The following is a 23,026-nucleotide window of genomic DNA, read 5'->3' as shown; positions in this document are numbered from 1 at the left end:
AGCACAGTATAAGAAACCTGCAAATAGTAAAGCTAGAACAAATAGCAGAAAGTTCCTCCATCCATGGCAGACATCTCTTAATCACATCCCAGCTCCAATTCTTTGAGCTTCTGCACATTTACAACTCATCAGTTACTCAAGTTTTCCATTAAAGACCACTAAATAAACTCTTCTGAGCATCTGAGATTAATAGCAAGTATCATTGCCCCCTGAAAGGCAATTCTAGTCACTGAATGTTCAAGGTTAGTTTAGCCCATTTTAACATCTGCTCCTGAGCAGACATATTTAGGTAAGTTTATTGAACTAAATGCCCTGTAAAATTATATCAAACCCAAAGAACCAAAGAAATGAAAATGAAAGAGAGAGAGAAAAAAAGAAAAGAAAGTGTCTTCTTGCACAGGCTCTCCACAACAGCACCCCTCCCATCATTATCCTCACAACCCATTAAAGTAGCATCTTATAGCCCCCGCTTGCAAATCAGTATTCCATCACTTTCAATTAGATTCTTTCCCCTCTTCGAGGGGTTAAAATCTTTATGCCATAGTTTTAAAATAAATTCTTATGGCCTAGACCTAGAGCATCAAAAGGTAAAAAAAAAAAAAAAAAGTAAGATAGCCAAGTAGTGCATTGTTTAGTTTTCTTACCCACCGACCCCAGGCACATCTCTTAACTTATTGTCAGTTTTCTCAATTAAGAGGACAAAAAGAAAAATGTCAGCATTCTTTTATCAGCACACACTAAATTATTTAAGTTCACAAACAAATAAAATCATAAAATATACCAAATAATCTTAAGTTCTTTAAATTATTTTAGATATCCCTACCTCCTTGGCAACCTTAAATAACTAAACAACTTTATAAATACTAAGAAGCAGACAGTAGTCCACCAGCAATATCAGTGTTATCCAATCTTTTGCAGAGAATACCACATGTATGTCTACTTGGTTAGAGGACATACATGCACGTGATGCAAAGAGCTCCTAGCCCTCAAAGAACACGTCTGATCTCTGAAGGCTACAATAGCAGACCTGGAAGAGCTTGAAGCAGGCAAGAGATATAGTAGAGCATACTTTCTTAGCATATATTACGTATACCCCAAGACCTCATAAGGGAATACACAGCACCCAGTATAAGACCTTCCTCACCTTCCACCTGCTGCCACCCATTTTGCTTCTCCAGATCAGCAGTAGCAAAACAAAACAGTTGCAGCACCACAGTCTTCATGTGCATGCAGTTGGCTCTGAAACACCAATTTTATTTTCTAACTTATTTTGGAATTTCCATTTCAAAATCCTTGATAAGACCTTCCTCACCTTCCACCTGCTGCCACCCATTTTGCTTCTCCAGATCAGCAGTAGCAAAACAAAACAGTTGCAGCACCACAGTCTTCATGTGCATGCAGTTGGCTCTGAAACACCAATTTTATTTTCTAACTTATTTTGGAATTTCCATTTCAAAATCCTTGATAAGACCTTCCTCACCTTCCACCTGCTGCCACCCATTTTGCTTCTCCAGATCAGCAGTAGCAAAACAAAACAGTTGCAGCACCACAGTCTTCATGTGCATGCAGTTGGCTCTGAAACACCAATTTTATTTTCTAACTTATTTTGGAATTTCCATTTCAAAATCCTTGCTTATCAGAGCCTAAGAGGACTTGGTTGAAATTTGTTCACTTTAGAGGTACTTGACTTGAAGACTTAACACTGACCTAGAGGGGACCAGCAAGAACATAGTAGAGAGGTCCTGATCTAGCTTGGCAGGAAAGCATCTATGCAGCCCTGGAGGAAAGAGGTTATCTGGCAGGAAAGCATCACCTTTGTGAAGCAGAAAGTGATCCTGTAGCCAGGACCTGCTCTGCAGAGGATGCAATATCTTCTGGCACCAAGTGTCAATTAAGGCAGTCCAGATCCATGCTGTGTAGCTCTAGAAAAAATAAAATGACTACACAAAAAGATCAAAGGAAAAAATAGTTTTCAGAATATTCTGTTTTGTTTAGTAAAGGAGGAAATGCATTTGTTTTTTCAGTGCTCCACTGCTCAAATAGTCCGGCTTCTTTGGAGGGGGGGGGGTGTCATTCATGTTTGTTTCTGAATTCTAAACAAGGTGATTATCTTTATTATGGAGTGAAATATATTGTATATTCAATTCTAGCAAAATATAATGTCTTTGTATATTTCTACGCTAGCTTTTGTAGAAACTGAGGTTTAGAAATACGATGACAGATGGAGTACCAACAATCTGTTGGATGGGAGGTTAGTGGGGGAGACCCATGATCCTTACTGCCCAGGAGTCCAGATCACTGTCAATCTGCCCCTGCTTATTACCACTATTTCCGTAAAAGAAAGTATTAAATCTCTCAATTGTAAGCTCCCTGATCTATACTAAGAAAATAACAAATATTAAAAAGTCATTCACAAGGACATGTGGTGTGTGGGGTTTGGTTGTGTGCCATTTTCTTCTCCTAATTGATGACAAAGAGGAGTCACATTTGTCATTCTTTAGCAGGCTAAAAAATGAGTCACCCTCCTCCTCTGACTGACCCAGGGCACAAATCTAATAAATTACTCAATAACAGATTTTATTGCATATGCACAGCATATGATAACATTTTACTCATCAAGACTGAATGAAAAGTGATCAAGAATAGACACTGCCTTGGTGATGATGAATTTTAAAAAATCTATATAATTAAGTAGCATCAAAAGCAAATAATTTGCATGTATAATCAGCAATGTTTTTACTAAGTGGCAACTGAGATCAAGCATAGTCCTGTTACTGTTTAAGATTCCTCTGCAAGTTCCTATCAGTGCCCTGCAAAACATCATCAAAGCAGAGCAATGCTGAAGCTGTTCACCACTCAGAGGCCAATGTACAAATCCCTAATGCACATGTAAAAGAATTGCACCCAATGGTGTAATTAAATTATATGCAAACCTGTGTGCAAAAAAGAGTCTGCAAGCATGGGAGAACATGCCAATTGCCATCGAAATGCGAACAAAGGCATGTGATAGCAGACCTACTCAGTCCTGTCCAGTGGACTTCACAGTATGTCACGCTTTCAAGATAATCACTTCAAAAATATACATCCAATAATTTACCCAGCACTACATACAATAACTTCAAACCCCAATCATACTCAAAATTGGAGAAAAGACCTCAGTGTCTATATTTAATTTATTTATTCTTTTTCAAACTTACATCAAGTGCACAAAAAGAAGGGAGTGTCCTAACTCCCACATAGACACCTGCCTCAATATATACTCATTGAGACAGGAAGACACAATAGGTGTAATAGTGAAATTAATACTTCTAGAACACACACTTAGAATTTAAAAATATGCTCAGAGACACGAAGACAACAACATGAAGCCACAGCCCAAAGGAAAATTGCCTCACCACCCAATATAATATAATAAAAACCTAGCCGCGCATGCGCACTCTTACCGGATCTGTAGTTCCGTGGTCAGCAGAGTGCGCATGAACGCTTACCATGCATCTCTCTCTCTCTCTCTCGCAGTGGGCTTGCCGGCTCCGGCCAGACTGACAAAGTTTATTTTCGAACCACTAAGGGTTCGCCTCCCTGTGTCCTCAGCGGGCTGCCGTCCGATGCCATCAAAACCTCCTGCATTCACCTCAGGAGTTCTTCAATGTTGCCGAGATTAGGAACTCCGGTGCGCCGCGAGGCACCAGCAGCGCTCCGGCCTCTTCTCTTTGGCAAAGAAAATTTCTTTCAGTTAGAAAACGCTATTCCAATGTGAACCGCTCAGCGCATCCAGATTCACCAAGATTTCTTTCAGTTCCTCCGCATTACACCCTTGAAAACCATTTCCAGTTCAGTTAGATCTCTTACATCTTCTTCCGTAAAGACCAAAGCAAAGGAAAAATTCAATCTCTCCGCTATGGCTTTATCCTACCTGAGCATCACCATAGAAGAAGGGGATGGCACTCTTTCCCCATGCTCCCTTTCTATAGAACCTCCTTCTGCTCCTCCAGACTGAGCCTTCATGCTCATTCTACAACCGAGGCCTCAAACCTAGATTCCCAAACTCTCTAAACCTCCAAACATGATCTCTTGGCCAGAATCAAGGCCCTGGGAAACTGAGGCAGTGACATGAGGATGGCAAGAAAGATGGCACCAGTCCCTATATCAGAGGAGGTCTTGTGCATTAACAGCATGAATGCAATTGAGGCCCCTGAGACTCCAGAGGCAGAGGCTGCTGGCCTGTCCTCTCTCCCTCCAACAACCAAAGTGGGATATTTAGGAAACCACTATAATAAAGGAATCCATGCAGGAAATGTTGCCATTATTCCCACACTGCTACTTAAATGCAGAAATTCTTCCTCAGATTACTGATATTTGGGGAGGAAGTCTTCAGGGTCTCAGAGCCATCTGATCAAGGTAATCAAGGGGTTTCCACTCCACAGATCACAACTGCCCCTCTGAGCTGTCTCAGTAGGGCTTGCACTACCCAGAGCTCCCCCTGCATTTTGAATGCTCAGAGAAACTCTCACACGTGGCTCAGAATGAACTAGCTCACTCACAGCCCCAAATAGTACATGCCACTCTCAGTTCACTTGCCATGCAAGCAGTTAAGCCACTACTATTGTTCTGGCTGAAATGCTTCCTCATATTGTCAGCATTTTCTTCTCCCCTTTCCTTGAAATCTCTGCTCCTTCTTTTTCACTTATTTGCCCCAGTCAGCAGCTGGTTAATACTGCTAAATAACCACTCTTCAGCCCAGGAAGGTAAAGGGATACCAGAAGGAGAGAGGAATTCAGATTCCTTCCAATGTAACCCAGTACCAAATTACAGTTGCCAAACAAAGCCCAAGGACAGCCCCCCATCCCCTGCACTCAGCTAAGGTGGTTGGTTTTCCAATTGGTCCTCAGAAGCTCATTCAATCTCTCCAGACTGAAGATTCACAGGTCACCCATTTACCATCTGCTGAAGAAAGAATACAGAGAATCTGCAGGCCACATGGTACCTTCTAGAGAAGTATCTGCAAGTTTCTACTCTATCTGCTGGAGACAAAACCCAATCATCTGAACTGGTCTGGAATAACAAGACACACACACTTGTCCACACTTTTTGATCCTATGTGCCCAGGTTTTCCAGTCTCTAATCAGATTCCTGTAGGTTGGATTTTGTTTCCTCCTGCTCCTTTGGTCTTTGAGCTCCAGCAAGACCAACCACCTTAGGATACAACTCCCTAATCTTTCATTTGAAAATGCATAAGTTACTTTATATAGTCCCTCTACTAACTCACTCAACTCAATCATTAAAGTTATAACTGTTAGCTATGAGTAACACACCAAGACTCCTCCTGAGACTCTGCAATCTTTGTCCTTAAATCCTCCTTGTGTGTGCAGTATCCCCAGTTGGTATAGAGAGCAAAATTTGGGCTTGGGAACAGAATCTAAATCTTTCACATGACACCATGCAGCACTGCCAAGAAGCCACCAGGCCAGCCTTGATGTTCATAAATTTTTATAACACTGGAAGAAGGAAAATGTAGAAATAAAGACTTACACTCTCATCCACCAGTTCAATGGAAAAAAGCTTTCCTTCTCCTCTTGAATTGCTCCAGTTGCGGATCTGGCTTTTATTGGTAACACGAGCTCGGATAGTCCACCTGCAATAAAAGCAGTTAAAAACTGCCATTTGAGCAGACTCTGGGATCCTTGTGTACTAAATACTTCAAAATAAAGTCAACAGCACTTCTTCTGCATTCCACTGCCCTTAAAATAATGGACCCACCCCAGAGAGGTACGAGGGAGCTGAGTGTCTTTTGTGATAAACAAACACTACTGATATATTAAAATCCTTTGAGATGGACTAAATGTATTCGTTAACAATTCAGTTACTATGCCAAATTACAACTGATATAATGAAGACAGTAATAGGACTGGTCATTTTATTCTTAATAAAGGGATGTTAAAGCAAATGTTTCAGATACATGATCTGAATTGGACTAACTCATGCTGCCTCCTATTTTTTAAATGTTTCTTCTGTACAGACAGAAATTAACAGTTATGAAGCAGCAGAGAGAAATATAATTAGGACTTCCAATTATTAATTATTTGTAAATTATAAGATGTAGTTATTTTTCAAGCAGTTAAGTGTTTTTTTTGTTGTTTTTTTAAATTATTTATTCATTTTATAATTCACAACAAGTGTACAGTAAATTGATGAGAACTGAAAACAGGCACTGAAAGAGATGGACTTAAGGATAAGAGGGATATTGCTCCAGATATTTTCTTAGCCTATTCAATAGCAGAAGTGAGAAGGTCCTTCAATGGGAAGCAAATCAGAAGGGAAGATTAAGATTCTTACCTTAATAATCTTCTTTCTGGTAGAAGGGTATCCCCATCCATAAGTTTGTGTAGGAGTTAATTTTTCTTTGGCTCCACCTCCTGCTCAGAGCTGCACTCCAGGTCCTCCCCAGTTCGTATCAAAGCATTATAAGAGGAGAAATAAATAGGAAGGGTACGGAGATTCTCCCCGACATAGCCAATCCTGTTCTGCTCTTTAAATAGTGTTGATAATCAAATCAATTTCAGTAATCTAGAAGCAGGGACTTTGGATCATTTAATATTTTATTGTCCCTGTATCACGGTCTCAAATTAATTTTTTTTTTAGAAAACCATGTAGCTCTATCATATGACACTATTCTATTTGGGACGTCAATGAGAATAAAAAGTCAAATTTCATCAAATAATAACAAACTTTTATTGATAATGACAGGAGTTGCCATTCAACATATTACCATGAATTGGAAAAATTATTCTAGACTTAATTACACTTTCTGGTGGAATTTGTTGTGTCATATATACAAAATGGAAAGAACAATTGCCATGCAAAAAGGGAATTATAATAATTTTTAAAAGATTTGGGGGCCATTGCTAAACTATTGTAATGATTAGACGCCTTTTTACACTGAAAGTATATTTATAATTAGGGGAAGGGAGGGCGGTTTTTAGTTGTATTAAAGATTTAATTAATAATTATAAATGTAATATTTATGATATTTTGACTATAATATCTGTGGAAAGGGTGGGGGTGGAGGAAATAAATTTATGTATGTAAGATGATAATATTAAGAATTTCAAGTGATGTGTATAAGTTCAATTGAAATAATATTTGTGCACTTGATATAAGATGAAAAAATGAATAAAGAACTGGGGAGGGAAAAAATCAATTTCAGTATAAAACAATGTACAAACATGGTACAAAACACGTGAGACAAAAGGAAAAAAACCAAGATGGAACAAACCATCTCTACCTGAGCATAACCAGCACTAACACTGAGGGAAATCCCAGAGTTATGCCTATGACTATACAATTGAAAAGTTACAACTAGAGAATGACACCGGGACACATTTTTCCCTGTCTCCGAAGGAACTTATTTTCCCATCCTATCCCCACGAGTTTTTCCCTGCCCCATTCCTGCAAGCTCTGACCTCATTTGCACAAGCCTCAAACACTTTAAAATCACAAGTGTTCAAGGCAAAGCTTACAGGAATGGGGCATGGAGAGGGACAGCGACAAACTCACGGGGCCGGGACAGGAAACTGAGTTCTTGTGGGGATGGGGACAAATTTGTCCCCATGTCATTCTCGAGTTACAACACTCTTCAAATACTTCAGACTGAAGTTCAAACTTTTGGATACATATACCTGTCTAAGCAGGCTAAATGGAAATCTGACAGGGCAGGTCATCAAGATTCCTGTACCCTTCTACCAGAAAGATTGTCGAGGTAAGAACCTAATCTTCCCTTCTAGTGCAAAGGGTACAGGAGTCTTGGCAAATGGGACATACCATAGCAGTCCCTGGAGTCTAGGGCGGGATAGATGAGCCTGCTGTCACACCACGGACCTGAAAGCAGTGTCCATACATGCTGCCATGTTCACTCTGTAAAATTTCGTAAAAGTATGGAGAGTGGACAATGTAGCCGCCCTACAAATCTCTTCGTGCGTTATCACCTGGGCCTCTGCCCATGAAGCCACCACACTACTAGTGGAGTGAGCTTTCAAAGATATTGGCGGCTGTTTACCACAGCCAATGAATGCACAGGCAATCACCATGCAAATCCATCTGGGAGATAGATGCCTTAGGTTGTCCTTTCCCCACTTGCCAGTGTTTGTTAATACAAAAAGATAATCCAAAAGATGATTACTGTCACTTCTAGGTCAGAGAAGAACTCTCCTAATATCCAGCAACTCCAATATTTTTTTCTTGGAACCCAGGGCTTAGAACTTGAGAAGCTGCACTTCTTTATTATCATGGAAGGCTGACACCACTTTCGGCAAAAATGAGGAACTGTACAGAGTATAACCCCAACTTCCAAAAGCTTGAGGAACAGCTCTCTGCAGGAGAGTGCCTGTAATTCAGAGACTCCTCACACCAAGGTGATAGCCATTAGAAAAACCATTTTTACAGTCAGATCCATCAGAGAAGCCTCCTTCAAAAGCTTGCAAGGGGCCTTAGTGAATATATGCAAAACCATGTTATGTTTCCAAGCTAGTAAAGGTTATGGCACATGCTCCCTTCAAGAATCTGGCTACATCTGGATGGAAAGCTAAAGAAACTCTGTCCACTTTATCCCTAAAGCAGGATAATCCTGCTACCTGCACTTTTGGGAAGCCAACTGTAAGACCCTTCTCAAGACCGATTAGCAGGAACGCTAGGACTACAGCGATTCACCTCTCGATTCACCTGCTCCTGCACACACCAGTGCTAGAACATTTTCCAGATATTAGTATAGGCTGCCACCTTTTCTTCAAGGCTTCATGCTCAAGAGCCATGTCATAAGTCCATACTGTTCTGGATCCTCTAGGGCAACTGGACCCCGTGAGAAAAGATACGGATGAAGCGGCAGTCCGAGACGCCTGACTCTTTGTAATCACATTAGATCCGCGTACCAGGGCAGACGCAGTCAATTTGGGGCAACTAAGATTACAAATCCCAGGTGGCTCGCAATTCTGCAAATAACCTGGCCTATCGTGAGCCAAAGGTGAAATATGTACAATAGACCCTTTTCCAGTCATGGCTTTACTAGAGCGTCCATTCTAGTACTTCCAGGCTCACATCTTCAGCTAAAAATAAATTCAAGACTTTCTTGTTGCTGGTCAATGCCATCAGATTGAACGTTGGGCACTCCCATTGACGCACAATGCTGTCAAAGGCCTTCTGGGACAGCAACTACTCCCCCGGATACAGGTCTGTTGGCTGAGATAGTCTGCCTGCACACATTGTCCACTCCTGCTTCATGTGCTGCTGACAGTGCCTGCAGGCAGACCTCCACCCAGTGAAATAGCAATTGGCTCTCTAGTTTCAATGGAGGACTCTTGGTGCCTCCTTGTCTGTTGATATATGCTTTGCTGTGGCATTGTCTAAGAAGACCCTGACCGCTTTGCCTTCCAGGGTGCTCTGCAAATATCCATAGTACCAAATGGATGGCCCTCAGCTCCAGTCTGTTAATATACCATTTCCTCTGGGAGGGTGATCAACATCCCTGGATTAGGCAACCTTCTCAGTGGCTTCCTCAGTCGTACAGGCTGGCATCTGTTGTCAGAATCACCCAGGAGGATATGAGGAATGGTAGATCTTTGGAAAGCAACTCTGGTTGTAGCCACCAATGCAAACTATGCCCCGCTTCCTCTGTCCAGGACAAAGGCATTTAGAGAGAATCTTTCTATTAAAACCAGCAAGACGTGTCCTGTAGTGAGCATAGATGAGCTTTCGCCCAAGGGACGAACTCTATGGTCACTACCATCAAACAGCACTTGCAGGGAGTGCCAAGCTGTATGTGCCTGCATCACTAGGCTCCTGCCCTCCCTCCCCACCATGTGCTCCACAGCACATGGCACATGGATGCTCTTGTTTTGGCCATCCAGCACAAATCTGGCATGATATAGGGATAGGAGGAGCCCATCTGTATCAATTTTGAACCAAATTAAGGTGTTTTTGAGGCAGATGGAGGTAGATTGAGTTGGACTGAAAAATCCAAGATGGCAGCCGCCACAGTAGCAGCATTTTGGTGCCAAAAGTGCCCTGGGAGAACAAAATTACAGTTCAAAAAATTAAGGGAAGAGGTTCTTAGACGTGGGGGACTCTAAAGGAAAAGGCCAACAACCCTCAAAAATGCAATTTAAAACCCCGCCCCTCCCCCCATGTTTCCCACATGCTACAATAGCCTGTACTCACAGTTACTGCTGGTGTTGGGACTGCTTTAGCTGAGACCCCAGCTGAAGTACAGAGAAGACTTCTGCCTCAGACAAGCATGTAAGTAGCTCCAAAAGCTTGTATCTTCAGGCTGCCAGTCAAACCAATAAATGTGACTGAGACCTCAAACCCCCTAGCTCCACAGGAATCGATGGGGGAGGAGGGAGGGAAACACAGTCAACATCCAGTAAAGCCCTCAGAACTGGCACAGAGCCACACAGCCTGCACTCAAAGTTTGGATAACCATGAGCAAGCTCTGCTATGAGAGGAATGGTCCCCAAAGCTCCAAATTTAATTTAATTTAATGCAGAGTTTATATACTGCTAAATCGCCACGCAGGCTTCGAAGCAGTTTACAAACAATCAAATTAAGTACTTTGAACTTCCCTCTCTGACCCAAATGGGCTCAAAATCTAACAATAGTACCTAAGAAGGAGAAATTAAGTTCTTACCTGCTAATTTTCTCTCTTTTAGTCCCTCCAGACCGGCAATCTGTTCTCAGTCTCCATCTGTTATGTGCCGGTCTGGAGAGACGATAAAGAAAAATATTTACTTATATGACAGTGATATATAAAAAAGAAGGAAAAGAGAGAAGAAAATACTTTAAGGAAAACTTCAAAATATTAGTATCAAAGAACCCAAAAAGATACCAATTTTTTTTTTTTTTTAAACCACACCAAACAAACACAGTCATTCATCATCCTTAGTTTTGTTAGGGGAACCTGCCTAGCTAGCTTGCAATAAGGGTTGCCCTGCTAGCTACAGACTCAATCCAGAGAGTCTGTCTTCTTGCAGTCAGGAGCACTGGGAACCACAGCAGTACCGAAAGTCTCACAATCTGGATAAAATACCTGAAAATAATAAAATTATCTTAGAGCAGATTAGAAAATCACCTTCTAACTCGTGTGTAGAAGGATCAACTGGGAAGGAGCTGGAGTGCAGCCCAGAGCAGGAGGTGGAGCCAAAGAAAATTTGACTCCTACACAAACTCATGGGTGGGGATACATAACCCACTTGTCAAGACTCCTGTACCCTTTGCACCAGAAAAATCAACTTCAGAGACTAGCTTCTAGTTTAGATATTGAGGCAAAAGCAAAAGGGAATATCTAAGGCAAGTTCCTCTAAATATCCTATCCCTGGCTAGGTGTTTAAGAGCAGTCAAATTTCTAGTTTGAGTTCTCCAGAAAATCAATTTTACATAATATAATGGACACATTAGGACACACATAGGCCAGCACTTAAAACAACAAGGCAAAAAGAAAAACAACAGTGCCTCTTATTAAGAGGAAGACACGGGGTCCAAATCTGTTCAATTGTTTGAAACAATGAAACCTAAAAACAAACAAAATACAGTATGTGAAGACTATTAGGCCCACCTAGTCTGCGCTGTTTGCTGCCTGGTAGAATACCACAAACTCCTGCTGATCTCTGGCTTTCCTTTCAAGTGGCATACTCTGCCCTTAGCACAGGCTTTCTTAAATTTGGTTTTACTTCTACTCCTCTACAGGAAGCTAGATTCAAATGTATGCTGGCTTAATTGCTCCAAAGTTAGCTTTACTTAAAAAACAGGGGGGAGGAAAAACCCTCTCAAAATATATGGTTTTTGTTTTTATGAACGAATGCTCTGGAGATCGCCCAACATTCCCATAAATTAAACATTTCTCTTACTGCTTAATATTAATGAAGGCAGCATGGATGAGATGCTCTCTAAATCCTGACTCAATGTAGTGGGAGAGAAAAGAAAAACTGCCAATAGAGGACAGCTTGGAAGACAAGGTGATTCAGTGAACAAAAAAAAAAAACAAAAAACCCCACAAGAACACAAGCTCCTTTTGCAAAATTTCTTCAGATAAGTGCTTACTTACTTGGACTGGTATGGGTTGAGGCTAGCAATTGGCACCACCCTACACTGTGATCCTCCAGGGGTGCTCAGGATATTGTCACTACCACCTGTCTTCCCAAATACTTTTGAGGGACCACGGACCATAGTGGTTGCAGCAGCTAAAAACAAAGATAAATTCTTAAAATGGAAATTGTAGGGCCATGGATCATTTACCATTACCCCAGGGTTGTGCTGTATCATTGTTTGTCAATTTAGAACCTCCCCACTCAAGACATTTGACTACTAAAAGATATACATTTTAAAAGAGGAAAGTGTGATATTAATGTTCCAAACAATGGTGAACAGTGCTAACTCCAGAGACATCAGACTGGAATACAAAACACTCTGATGAGCAGACTTTGACTGTCTTGTGTTCCAGCACTGTCCTTAGGTTTCTTCTACAGTATATGTCCCAGAAATGCCAAGGACAAACCATTTAATCATGAATAATGAGGGTGACTGTTGTGCAGACTGGATGGACCATTCAGGTCTTTATCTACTGTCATTTTACTATGTCACTATGTTCTTGCTAGGGTGATCCCTCTGGCTCATTTGAGTTTCCTATCCTATAGAACTGGCAAGGGAAAGGCATGAATCTGCTTTGTCTTTATTTTCTCCCTGGAAACAACTACTACTATTGTGGAAAGATTCGCAGGCCAAAGGAGTAGTGTGAAGGTTACCTGTTGAAGCCGACACACATTGGAGAGGTCTCCTGCACATGCTTTACAGATTATTTTTGGAGGCATTCTGTGCAAAGGATTTGCTTGCAAGAGGTGGAGCCAGTACCATCTTCCCATGCTGCATGACTTGGCTCACACATAATACCTGAAGTCATATACTGCTCTGCTGAGACAGAGCAGCTCCACTATGCAGCTCATGTAGCCATGCAGAAGAGTACAGGAGCAAACAGGCTAGAAAAGCAGGAGCTGGATAGGGAGTTTTGAGGAGAGACTGGAGAAGGAACTAGAAAGTGACATAGGTGATAATGGACCTGGAATGAGGAAGGGATGAGTGGAGTGTTGAGATAGAGCAAGATCTACTGCCTTGTGATTAGGGATTCTGGATTTCATGGCATTTCATTTGGAAAATCTGTAAAGCCCAAGGGGAGATGCAGGTTATACTGACTAGTAGCCTATATCTGTACTAGAGAATGACACGGGGACAAATTTGTCCACGTCCCTGCAGAAACACAATTTCCCTGTCCCGTCCCTGCAAATTTTGTCACTGTCCCTGTCCCATTCCTGTAAGATCTGCCTCAACCACACAAGCCTCGAATACTTATGATTTTAAAGTGTTTGAGGCTTGTGCGAATGAGGACGGAGCTTGCAGAAATGGGGCAGGGACGGAAAAATGAATTCCCGTGAGCACGGGAAAAAAATTGTGCCTGTGTCACTCTCTAATCTGTACCATCAACCACGACCACTGTTGTGTTGCCACAAATGTTCTCAGCTGCCAGAAAAGCATTGCCTGCAGTTGAGCTTCCTTTCAGTTATACTTTAGAAAGTCATATAATCACTGAAAGCCAAAAGCACTAGTTATGGTGACTAATACTGTAATCTTGGGGAAAATCTGCATATACACAAACACTCAAAGATGCAAAGGGTTGTTTTTATTTTTTTAGCCATAAAATTATTTTCCATTTTGAAGTTTAGATTACCACTCAAAGACAGCAATTACATTGTATAACGATAAAATATAGTAAAATGTTTTGAAGGCATTCTTCAATCTGGTTTCTTTTGGTGATCTTGTGTCTGAAATTGAGGAGCTAGATATTAAAACAACACTATTGTGCCTACCTTAAGAAAAATCATATCAAAGCATTTTCAGAAATGCAAAATTCAGCACCAAGATTCCCTTAATGACTGGCCATAATATTTTCAGTGTTACCTGGATTTATGTTAACATGAAATGTGTTCTGAAATTATTAAAGCAGTTAAATTTTCACCACAAGTTGGCATTTCCAGACTGCCTCTGGAATATCATCTTATTTCAGCAAATCTTCAAAAAGTGCCCAGTTGGTACTGTTTGATCACTAGCAAGCTTAGATCAGAATCAATTACTTTTCAGGTGTGGCCATGCAGTTCACAATGCATTCTGAAAACTGCACAAAATAATGTTATACAAAGTTTAGAGGGACATAAGAATTTAAAAATAAAAAAGGTATTAGTTGAACTGTTTAGCTAAGTCTTCTGGAAACATAAATGTAGATATGGTGATAAGTGCACAAATAAAACAATCCCAAAAGCACCACACTTGAAGATGAACTCTAAAAACAGAGGTAAGATCAGCATGAGGCTATAAACAAGCAAAAGCATTAGTAACTCACCACCTGATGGTCCATTCTGCTGTGAAGGTCTGCTTATCGGAGGGTTAGCTGCTGGACCTACCGGTGGCTGCTGCTGCCCTTGCCCTGCTGTGAACAGTTTAGTAAAGAGGGGGAAACTTTAGTATCAAGGTAAGGAAAAAATGAGGGGTAGGCATATAAACTAACAGACAAATTTACCCAATGCAAAACATCACTTTCAATAAGAACAATCCATCAAAGGCACAAAATATTTCAAATTAGCAGCTGCCTCTAAGCAACCAAATAAGATGAGCAAATCTCATAAGCAATATATTCACTGGTGGGCTTGTCAAGCAGATGGAAAAAAAGTTGAACCTATAAAAGCTTGTTTAAAGATACATATATACCTCCCCCATACCATGTCAACCAACACAAACATGTACTAGAAAGATTTTGTGGGACTTCCACTGTTGGTGTGTGACAGAGCATAGAAGGATGACATGAGACAGTTTGTGTCAGCAATGACACGAGTGCAGTCTCACATTTTCACCGAAAGACTGAGGGCTCAGATTCAATCATGCCTGTGGTTGGTTGGCCATAGCTATCTTGATCCAATACCAGAAGTTCTTTACCTTCATTAAATGGTACAGGATTGCCAATCTTCCCTCCAACCATCTCAGCAGATTTTAGGACTTCTAGGTCCATCACTATGATTACTCGCCTGCAAACAAATATAGTTAATTTCAGTCCAAGAGACAACTTTAAGGCCTTTGATCTAATGTCTAACTTTGAAGGCTTAAAAGGCACAAAAGGTCATGTTTCTGGTATATAGGTTAGCAGCATACTTATACTCCCTGTGCTGGAAAAGTGTTTCATCCTATCACTAGCTATAGGCATCTGTGAAAAAGAATACCTTCCATCCTTCAGTGTGTTCACGATTGAGCGATTCAGTTGACAAATGCAGTTGGCTTTCAAGCGTTCTTCTTCAACTACTGAGTTTAGCTGGGTAGCCAACATGAAAGCTGTAAAAACAAAATAACTAATCATTATGATTTTGTTGTCTACCCCTTTTATTTCATTTTTAAGAGTTCTGACACAGGTTATAAACCAGAGCAGTTCACAGAAAACATCAAAATTATCAAGAAGAAATTAATAGAACTAGACCAGGCCACAGTCTGCAAATGCTACAAATGGCAAGGAGGCTATCAAGTGTCAAAGTGCCAAATGATTAGAAAGGTCAAAAAGAATAAAAGAAAGGACACAGTGAAACAAAACAGCAAAGTAGTCACGGCACAGACCTAGACTGATATCGTTACAGAACAGCTTGGAAAGTATCCTGAAAAGTGGTATCTACAATTTGAGAAAGGAACAATGACATCTTGCTCTTCTTGAAAACCAGAAGAACAAGATGTTATATGTGGACTTCTAGCCCGCCAAATCCTCCTTAAATGAAGTTCAAGGCCGGTTACATTTTGCATTATCATTGACAATTGTTCTGGTATATAATGTGCAGTTGTGAATTATATTGTAATCCTAGCAAAGATTGAGTAATTTCAGAAAAATAACATAGCTTGAGAAGCAGGTTTGTGATAAGAAATGGATATTAAAAGCACGTTGTAGTTCTAATGGAAGATTAAGTTTTTACCTTTGATAATCTTCTGTTAGTCCCTGTAGGATTCAATATGCTAGGTGTTCAATCATTGCCCACAATCTGGGAGTTGCAGAAATGCAACACTTTTCTGAGCATATGCTCCTCCCCCTTAGACTGAGAGCTACAGTCAAGTTTCAAGTTTATTAAAATTTGATGAAACACTAATCAAAATTCTAAGGGGCTCATAATAAAAAAAAAAAGAAAAAGTCTAAAAAGTGGCCTAAATGGGTACTTGGACGATCAAAAAGCCTGATCGTCTAAGTACCCATAATCAAATCTGGTTTTAGACGTATCTAAAACCAGCTTAGGCCTTTCCCCTGCCTCTAAACGCATAGAGCAAAAAGAGGCATTTTTAGAGGAGGGAAAAGGGCAGGAGGTGGGCCGACCTACACCTAGGCGTACAGCAGGTATAACCAAAAGTTTAGGTAGGTTGCCTAGTCGGCACTTATATGTTTTGACTTAGACCAAGTTAAAACAGGTATAAGTGCCGAAAAAGGGGCCACTGAGCTGATGGCGGCTGGCACAATCAGCTCAGCAGCCCGACAACCTGCCCACCCCCCACCGCAACCATCGAGGCAGGAGAGATGCCTCATCTCCCCTCTCCCCTGAAGCACTTGGGATTGCTAAAGCAGCAGGAAAGATGACCGATCTCTCCTGCAGCAATCCAACCCTCCCCCCTATCCGATCGGGCCAGGAGAGCCCAAGCCCTCCTGGCCCCACCGACAACAATTGGGGCAAGAGGGAGCCCAAGCCCTCTTGCCCTGGCAAGCTGCGACACCCCCCTCCCCCCCCCCCCCGCCGACATTGAGCCAGGAGGGAGCCCAAGACCTCCTGGCCACGCGACCCCCCCCCAGCCGACATCAGGCAAGGAGAGAGCCCAAGCCCTCCTGGCCATGTGACCCCCCCTACAAGATCGGGCAGGAGGGAACCCAACCCCTCCTGCCCAGGCGACCACCCCCACTAAGATCCGGGCAGGAGGGATCCCAGGCCCTCCTGCCCCGACACAACCCCCCATGACCACCCCCCCACCCGAACCCCCAATTAGCCAGCCGAAAACCTCCCCCAAACCGCCGACCCGCAAGACCCCCCCCTGCCGACCCCGCGACCCCACCCCCATACCTGAAAATCAATGGCTGGACAGATGGGTGCCAAGCCCATCCATCCAGCAGGCCAGCCATCCCATGAATGGCTGGCCTTAGGGCCTGATTGGCCCAGGCGGCTCAAACCCCGCCCACAGGTGGGGCCTGAGGCGCCTGGGCCAACTAGAATAGGCCCAGTAGCCTTAGGCCCCTCTGTGAGCAGGGCCTTAGGCACATGGGCCGGGTTGGGGGAAGGTTTTCGGCGGACCAATCGGGGGTTCAGGGTGGGCGGTCGTGGGGGGTTTGCGTCAGGGCAGGAGGGCCTGGGATCCCTTCTGCCCGGATCTTAGTGGGGGTGGGGGATAGGGTGGTCGCCTGGGCACGAAGGGTTATGCTCCCTCCTGCCAGATCTTGTAGGTTGGGGGGGGGTCGCATGGCCAGGAGGGCTTGCCTCCATCCTGGCCCGATTGTAATCAGAGGAGCCAGGAGGGCTTGGGCTCCCTCCTGGCTTGATGTCGGCGGGGGGGGGGGGGGGAGTTGTGGTTCGACGGGGCAGGAAGGCTTGGGCTTCCTCTTGCCCCGATCGTTGTTGGGGGGATTGCAGCTCGCCGGGGCAAGAGGGCTTGGGCTCCCTCTTGCCCCGATTGTTGTCGGAAGGGAGGTCGCGGTTCGACGGGGCAGAAGAGCTTGGGCTCCCTCCGGCCCAGATCATTGTGGGGGGGGGGGGGGTTTGGATTCTGTAACTGGTGTTGTTTTTGACAGACACCGGTTACAGAATCCAGCTTTTAGGCGAAGGACTGGCTCCTCCTTCGCCTAAAAGCCCTTATTTTGGGCGTTTGGGACTTAGGCTTTTTTTAGGTTGATTATATGGTATAAGTTTAGACGTAGTGGTGGTCTGGGCGTTTAAACAGCTGAACGTAGAGGCAGACCATTATCAAAAAAATAAAAAATAACCTCCTTTTGGACGTTTTTTTTATAATGGACAGTTTCCCTGCTTCTACTTTCAACGTTTAGGGCCTTAGGCCAATAGGGGACTTAGACGGGATTTTTTATTATGCCTCTCCACGCATACAGAATCCGGAAGGGACATTACAGAATATATTTTTGTAAATACATTTTTTCACTAGTCTGAACTCAGATTAGTGTATTATGAGATGTGAATAAGTAATAAAAATCCAGAGTGCACAATATAAATTTTTTATTTGAATGTCCCTATACTACCATACCCTAGTGGTGACTGTATCACTCCTACATACTTACAGGAAAGAGTGTTCAGACCATCACTCATCAGTAAGCGGTAACGTGGGGGGCCATTCCCTGTAGAAATGGAACGGATATTCTAGGAAAAGAAAAGGATTCTTAAAGGTTTTATCAGAACATACTGGTGCTATTTATCAGATCACTGCAGAATGCTTAAAGAAAAACCAGTATCTATATTTTAAAGACAACGTTGGCTACTTGCGATTCAGCTTGCTATTATCATGACTATGTTCAAATACAAACTTTTGAAACCAGCAAAGCTAATCCTGAAATTTAAAATTCAACCCCTGACTCAAACTCTCTGGTTACCTTTTGCCCTTGTAAACTACTGCCTGGTGAAAACCAGGAAATACTAAGGGCATTCCCAGGGCATAGTATAACTTTGGTTGATCAATGCTGATACATAGCATTGGTCGGTCAGTTACCCAAACCATTCAAAATAGCAGACCTAAAAGTTAAACTCAAATTTTGTTAAGTTAACTTTAGAGCAGATAGTGAGCCAAAACAAATTTGGGCAGAATATCTGGATAAAGTTGGCTAGTTAATTTTATCAAAAGTTAACTAAATATCTGCCTCACAAATATAGGACAGGCACTACACCTTTTGTTCACAAAATATGGAAATACAAGGAGAGGAATGAGCACAAACACCAAACAAGGCAGAGTAAAAATTGCTTAGTAAAATGATAGCTAGGTACAATGATTTTATTAAACAGACCTTTAAAAACCCACCATAATGAAAAATACATAGAAAGAAACAAAATTGTTGTATCCACAAAACTGAGAAATAAATATTACTTGGTCTAGTATAGGAGTGAGCAGCCTCAGCTTTTGAGGGCTTCAACCCTATCAGGATTTTCAAGATTTCCTTAATGAATATTCACAAGATCTAGTAGCAAGCATGTCTCCATGTATGCAGATAGATCTCAAGTATATTCACAGGGAAAAATCCTCAAAACCTGACTAGGTTGCAGCCCTCGAGAACAGAGGTTCCCCACTCCTGGTCTAGCGTCATCTTATGCAAGTTCACTCATTTTCCCTTCTTTGACTAATAGGGTTTTATGATCCAATCACCATTTGACCTTAAAATTTTCCAGAAGTTAAAGATGGTAAATCAAAAAAAAAAAAAAAGAATAAAAAAGCTTAAATCTTTGTTTGGATATCAAGTGGCACATCTTTGCAACCCTTTAATTCTCTGCAAAATGAGAAATAATCAAAAGCCTTAAAAGACCTTCCTATTTCAGAAGTTCTTTATAATTAATCATCAGAATGCTTAATTTATATTATTTTATGATCTACCTTGGACTAAAATACTAATGAGCAGAATATAAGTACTGTATTAATTTTAGTAAATAATTGATTGTGAATGAATCAAATGCCAAACATTTGCCCTGAATCAGGGAATTTAAAACTTCCAGGGAAGGCGATACCCACTGAAATCAAAGGTTTGGTGCAAATGGGCAGAAGAAAAATGATGGAGTAACAAAAAGATAGGCAAAGAAATATTTAAAAAATGCCCAAACCAAAAAACAGGGGGGGAGGGAATAAGAAGGTACAAATTGAGATCCAAACCCATAAGGAACTCTCCACTATGCACTATTGAAATGACAATGTGCGGTATCATCTGATGTGAGGAATATGAAGGGCATGGTTTATCCCTTTCAAATCCAAGATAGACCAAAATGAATCTTTCTTCAGCACTACAAACTAAATGGAGTAATATCCTTTTCTGTACTCATCTCTGGGCACAGAAGTCACTGCCCTTAAGGTCTGCAGTCTTTCCAAGGTGGCCACCATCACAGCTTTTGCCATGTCATACACCAGCCAAAAGGCTATAAATGCATGTGCAAAATTGTGGGAAAACTCCAAAATATAGCCTCTTCTCACTACCTCTAGAATAAAGTGATCAGACATGCTAGCATACTTTGGCATGCCAAAAGTTTATCCATCCACAATTTTAATTCTAGTTTAAATTTAGGATTACTAATTGTTAAACTAGTGGCAATGCTCATAGTGCTTTGCCTCCATCAAAGAATTTATATAGGAAAAACTGTCTGACCAGTTAAAATCCAGATTATTGAACACGGATCAACCTCACTAATCCCTCATTGGATACAACAATCACATAAGCTAGAAGATTTTAAATATTGTCGCAGAAAACATGAAGACTCCAAGAATATTTATCACTGGTGGACGTTATATGCTAATGGGTGAAATTCAACTATTAAGTGACAATTATTTGTTTAAAAGTAAGCACCTGTCATTGACCAACTACCGTGTTTCCCTGAAAATAAGACCTATCCCGAAAATAAGCCCTAGTTAGATTGCCCCCGAAGCACCTCCCAAATGTCCCCGTGCTGTTTCGCGGTCTTCTCCCACCGAATCCTACCCTCTGCTGCATCGCCGAGAAACCGACATACCTCCCTCCAAACAGCAGCATCGACAGCTGTTTCGCAGTCTTTTCCCACCGGGTCCTACCCTCTGCCGCATCACTGATGATGTCATCAGCAAAGCGGACCAGGGAAGGTCCCAGCGGGAGAAGGCCGCGAATCAGCCTATTTAGAGTGCTGTCAATGCTGCTGTTTGGAGAGAGGTATGTCGGTCAGGTCTCGCGGTGGGAGGGTCTGCGTGGTTCTGCTGCGTGGGAGGATGTGAGGGAGCGATAGAAAGATGCTATGCAATGGTTCTGCTGCACGATGGGAGGGAGGGATTGAAAGATGCTGCTCAAGGGTTCTACTTCACAGGGGGTAGGGGATGGATGGGAGGGAGGAAGGGATATAAAGATGCTGCAGAGGGAAGGCACAAGGGGATGGGTGAGAGGGGAGGAAAAATGCTGCACATGTGGGGTAGAGAAAGGAAAAAGGATTGGGGTAGAGGAGAGGAAGGGAGAGATGATCATTGTACATGAAAAAAAATAAGACATCCCCTGAAAATAAGCCCTAGTGCATTTTTTTGGACTCAAAATTAACATAAGACGCTGTCTTATTTTCGGGGAAACACGATAGTGATTTTGTTTTAAATAAAAACAAATACACAAAGGTGTTTTTATAAACAAAGATCAAGGCAGCTTATAATGTATGTATGCTCATTTCAAATTATTGATGGAGTCCTGACAAACTAATGGCTCCTTTTACAAAGTCAGGCCCTTTGACCAACTGGGCATTAACACCCCCCCGAGAGACCAGAGGCTCCTGCCCCTCCCCCCACATGCTGCATAGCTCGTGGAACACAGATGATCCTCAGAGAGCCATCCACTGTAAATGGCATGAATCGCAGCCTCACAGTGGATGGGACAGGAGGAATCAGTTCTGCCTCCTGTGCGAGAACTCACAGCAACCAATCAGCCTGCGTCCTCGGACGAGCAGAAAGATAACTCCTGCTCTGTGCACCGGCTGGCTACCAGGGACCCGAAAGGTACATGGGGGAGGTGGGAGGGAAGTGTGGTTGTTAATTTCGGCAGGCACATGATGCAGAAGGAATTCCTCATGTCCCATCCACCGCAAGGCCACTGAGAAGTTGGGGGTGCATGGGGGTGCGCAGGGAGTTTCGGATTCGGCTGGGACAGGAAATCAGGGGTGGGGGGGCGGGATCCCTCATGTCCCAGCCCACCGGGTCTTGCAGCAGGCCCTGTGGAGGCCTGCAATAGGTCCAGGAGAGGTGCAGGTAGCGAAGGACCGAATATATGCCTAAACCCTCATTTTTTGGCCCAAAAATCTTGTGATATATAGATAGATAGATAGATAGAAGATAGATAGATACACACACACATATATACACATTGTGAACAAGAAAAAAAACACACCAAAATGATTTTTGTCCTATCTTCCAAAGAACTTAACCGATTCTTATGAAATTTAGTGTGTCGTGTCCTGAACAAAACTGATGCCAAATGTTATAAATATTTCCCACCGCACCACAACACTATCTTGTGAAAATGAATTGTTGCTATGGAATATGCACAGAAGCGGATGAAAGTTTGTAAACAGTCTCTGTATCAAAATGGTTTTCACTGCAGAAGACCGAATACTGATAAAGAACTTGGTACTGCGATTGTTGAAAGAGTTCCTACAGAAAGAAAAGGGGGGGAAAAATGGCCTTTATGTGCTGCTAAGCAAGATCCGAGCAAACACACAAAATGGTCGCCTGTTCATGCCTTCAACAACATTGAAGCATGAGGTTAATGCCAAACACCTACTATGAATTTCCTTAGTATCAGCTAACACTTTTCTTATAGGATAATAAAACTTGTACTACTAATAATCATGCATATATAAACAATAGTTTTACACATGCAGATACATTATCCATACTCGTGCCTCTGCAACACCACTTAAAAGTTCAAAAGTTTGGGGTTTTTTTTAATCTTTATTCATTTTATATTTAACAACAAGTGTACATAAAATTTTCACAATTAAAATGTCACATCACTTGAAATTCTAGAACAATTTCTAAAAATGAGTTTTATCCCCATCCCACCCAACCAATCATATATATCATGTAATATAACAGTTCCTCCCTGACTGTCTCTCCGTGGTCCCCCTTTCTGTCTTCCCCCCCCCCAAGCAAAGCTGTCTGTCTCCCAGCACAACCCTCCCCCAAAGCAGCCCCCTTTCCCTCCCATCCCGCGGTGTGGCCGGCTCCCTTAGTC

At 42.2% G+C, this 23,026-nt stretch overlaps 1 protein-coding gene across 2 annotated transcripts in view; it reads right to left on the bottom strand.

The window, feature by feature from the left end:
- The window catches only part of RPA1 (replication protein A1), a 72,813-nt gene that overhangs the window by 40,299 nt on the left and 9,488 nt on the right, over positions 1-23,026 (bottom strand). For both annotated transcript variants that reach the window (XM_033922446.1, XM_033922445.1), the window contains exons 3-8: positions 18,380-18,458; positions 15,303-15,411; positions 15,022-15,110; positions 14,432-14,518; positions 12,089-12,224; positions 5,530-5,632 (exon numbers count right to left, since the gene is read on the bottom strand). In XM_033922446.1, the coding sequence (XP_033778337.1) occupies positions 5,530-5,632; positions 12,089-12,224; positions 14,432-14,518; positions 15,022-15,110; positions 15,303-15,411; positions 18,380-18,458 (603 nt within the window). The remainder of the gene's footprint in view (positions 1-5,529; positions 5,633-12,088; positions 12,225-14,431; positions 14,519-15,021; positions 15,111-15,302; positions 15,412-18,379; positions 18,459-23,026) is intronic.

Source organism: Geotrypetes seraphini, chromosome 15 (genome assembly GCF_902459505.1).
Source record: "Geotrypetes seraphini chromosome 15, aGeoSer1.1, whole genome shotgun sequence".
Classification (NCBI taxonomy): Eukaryota; Metazoa; Chordata; class Amphibia; order Gymnophiona; family Dermophiidae; genus Geotrypetes; species Geotrypetes seraphini.
Note: the sequence above shows the minus strand (reverse complement) of the source record. Positions and strands in the feature narration are given on the sequence as shown.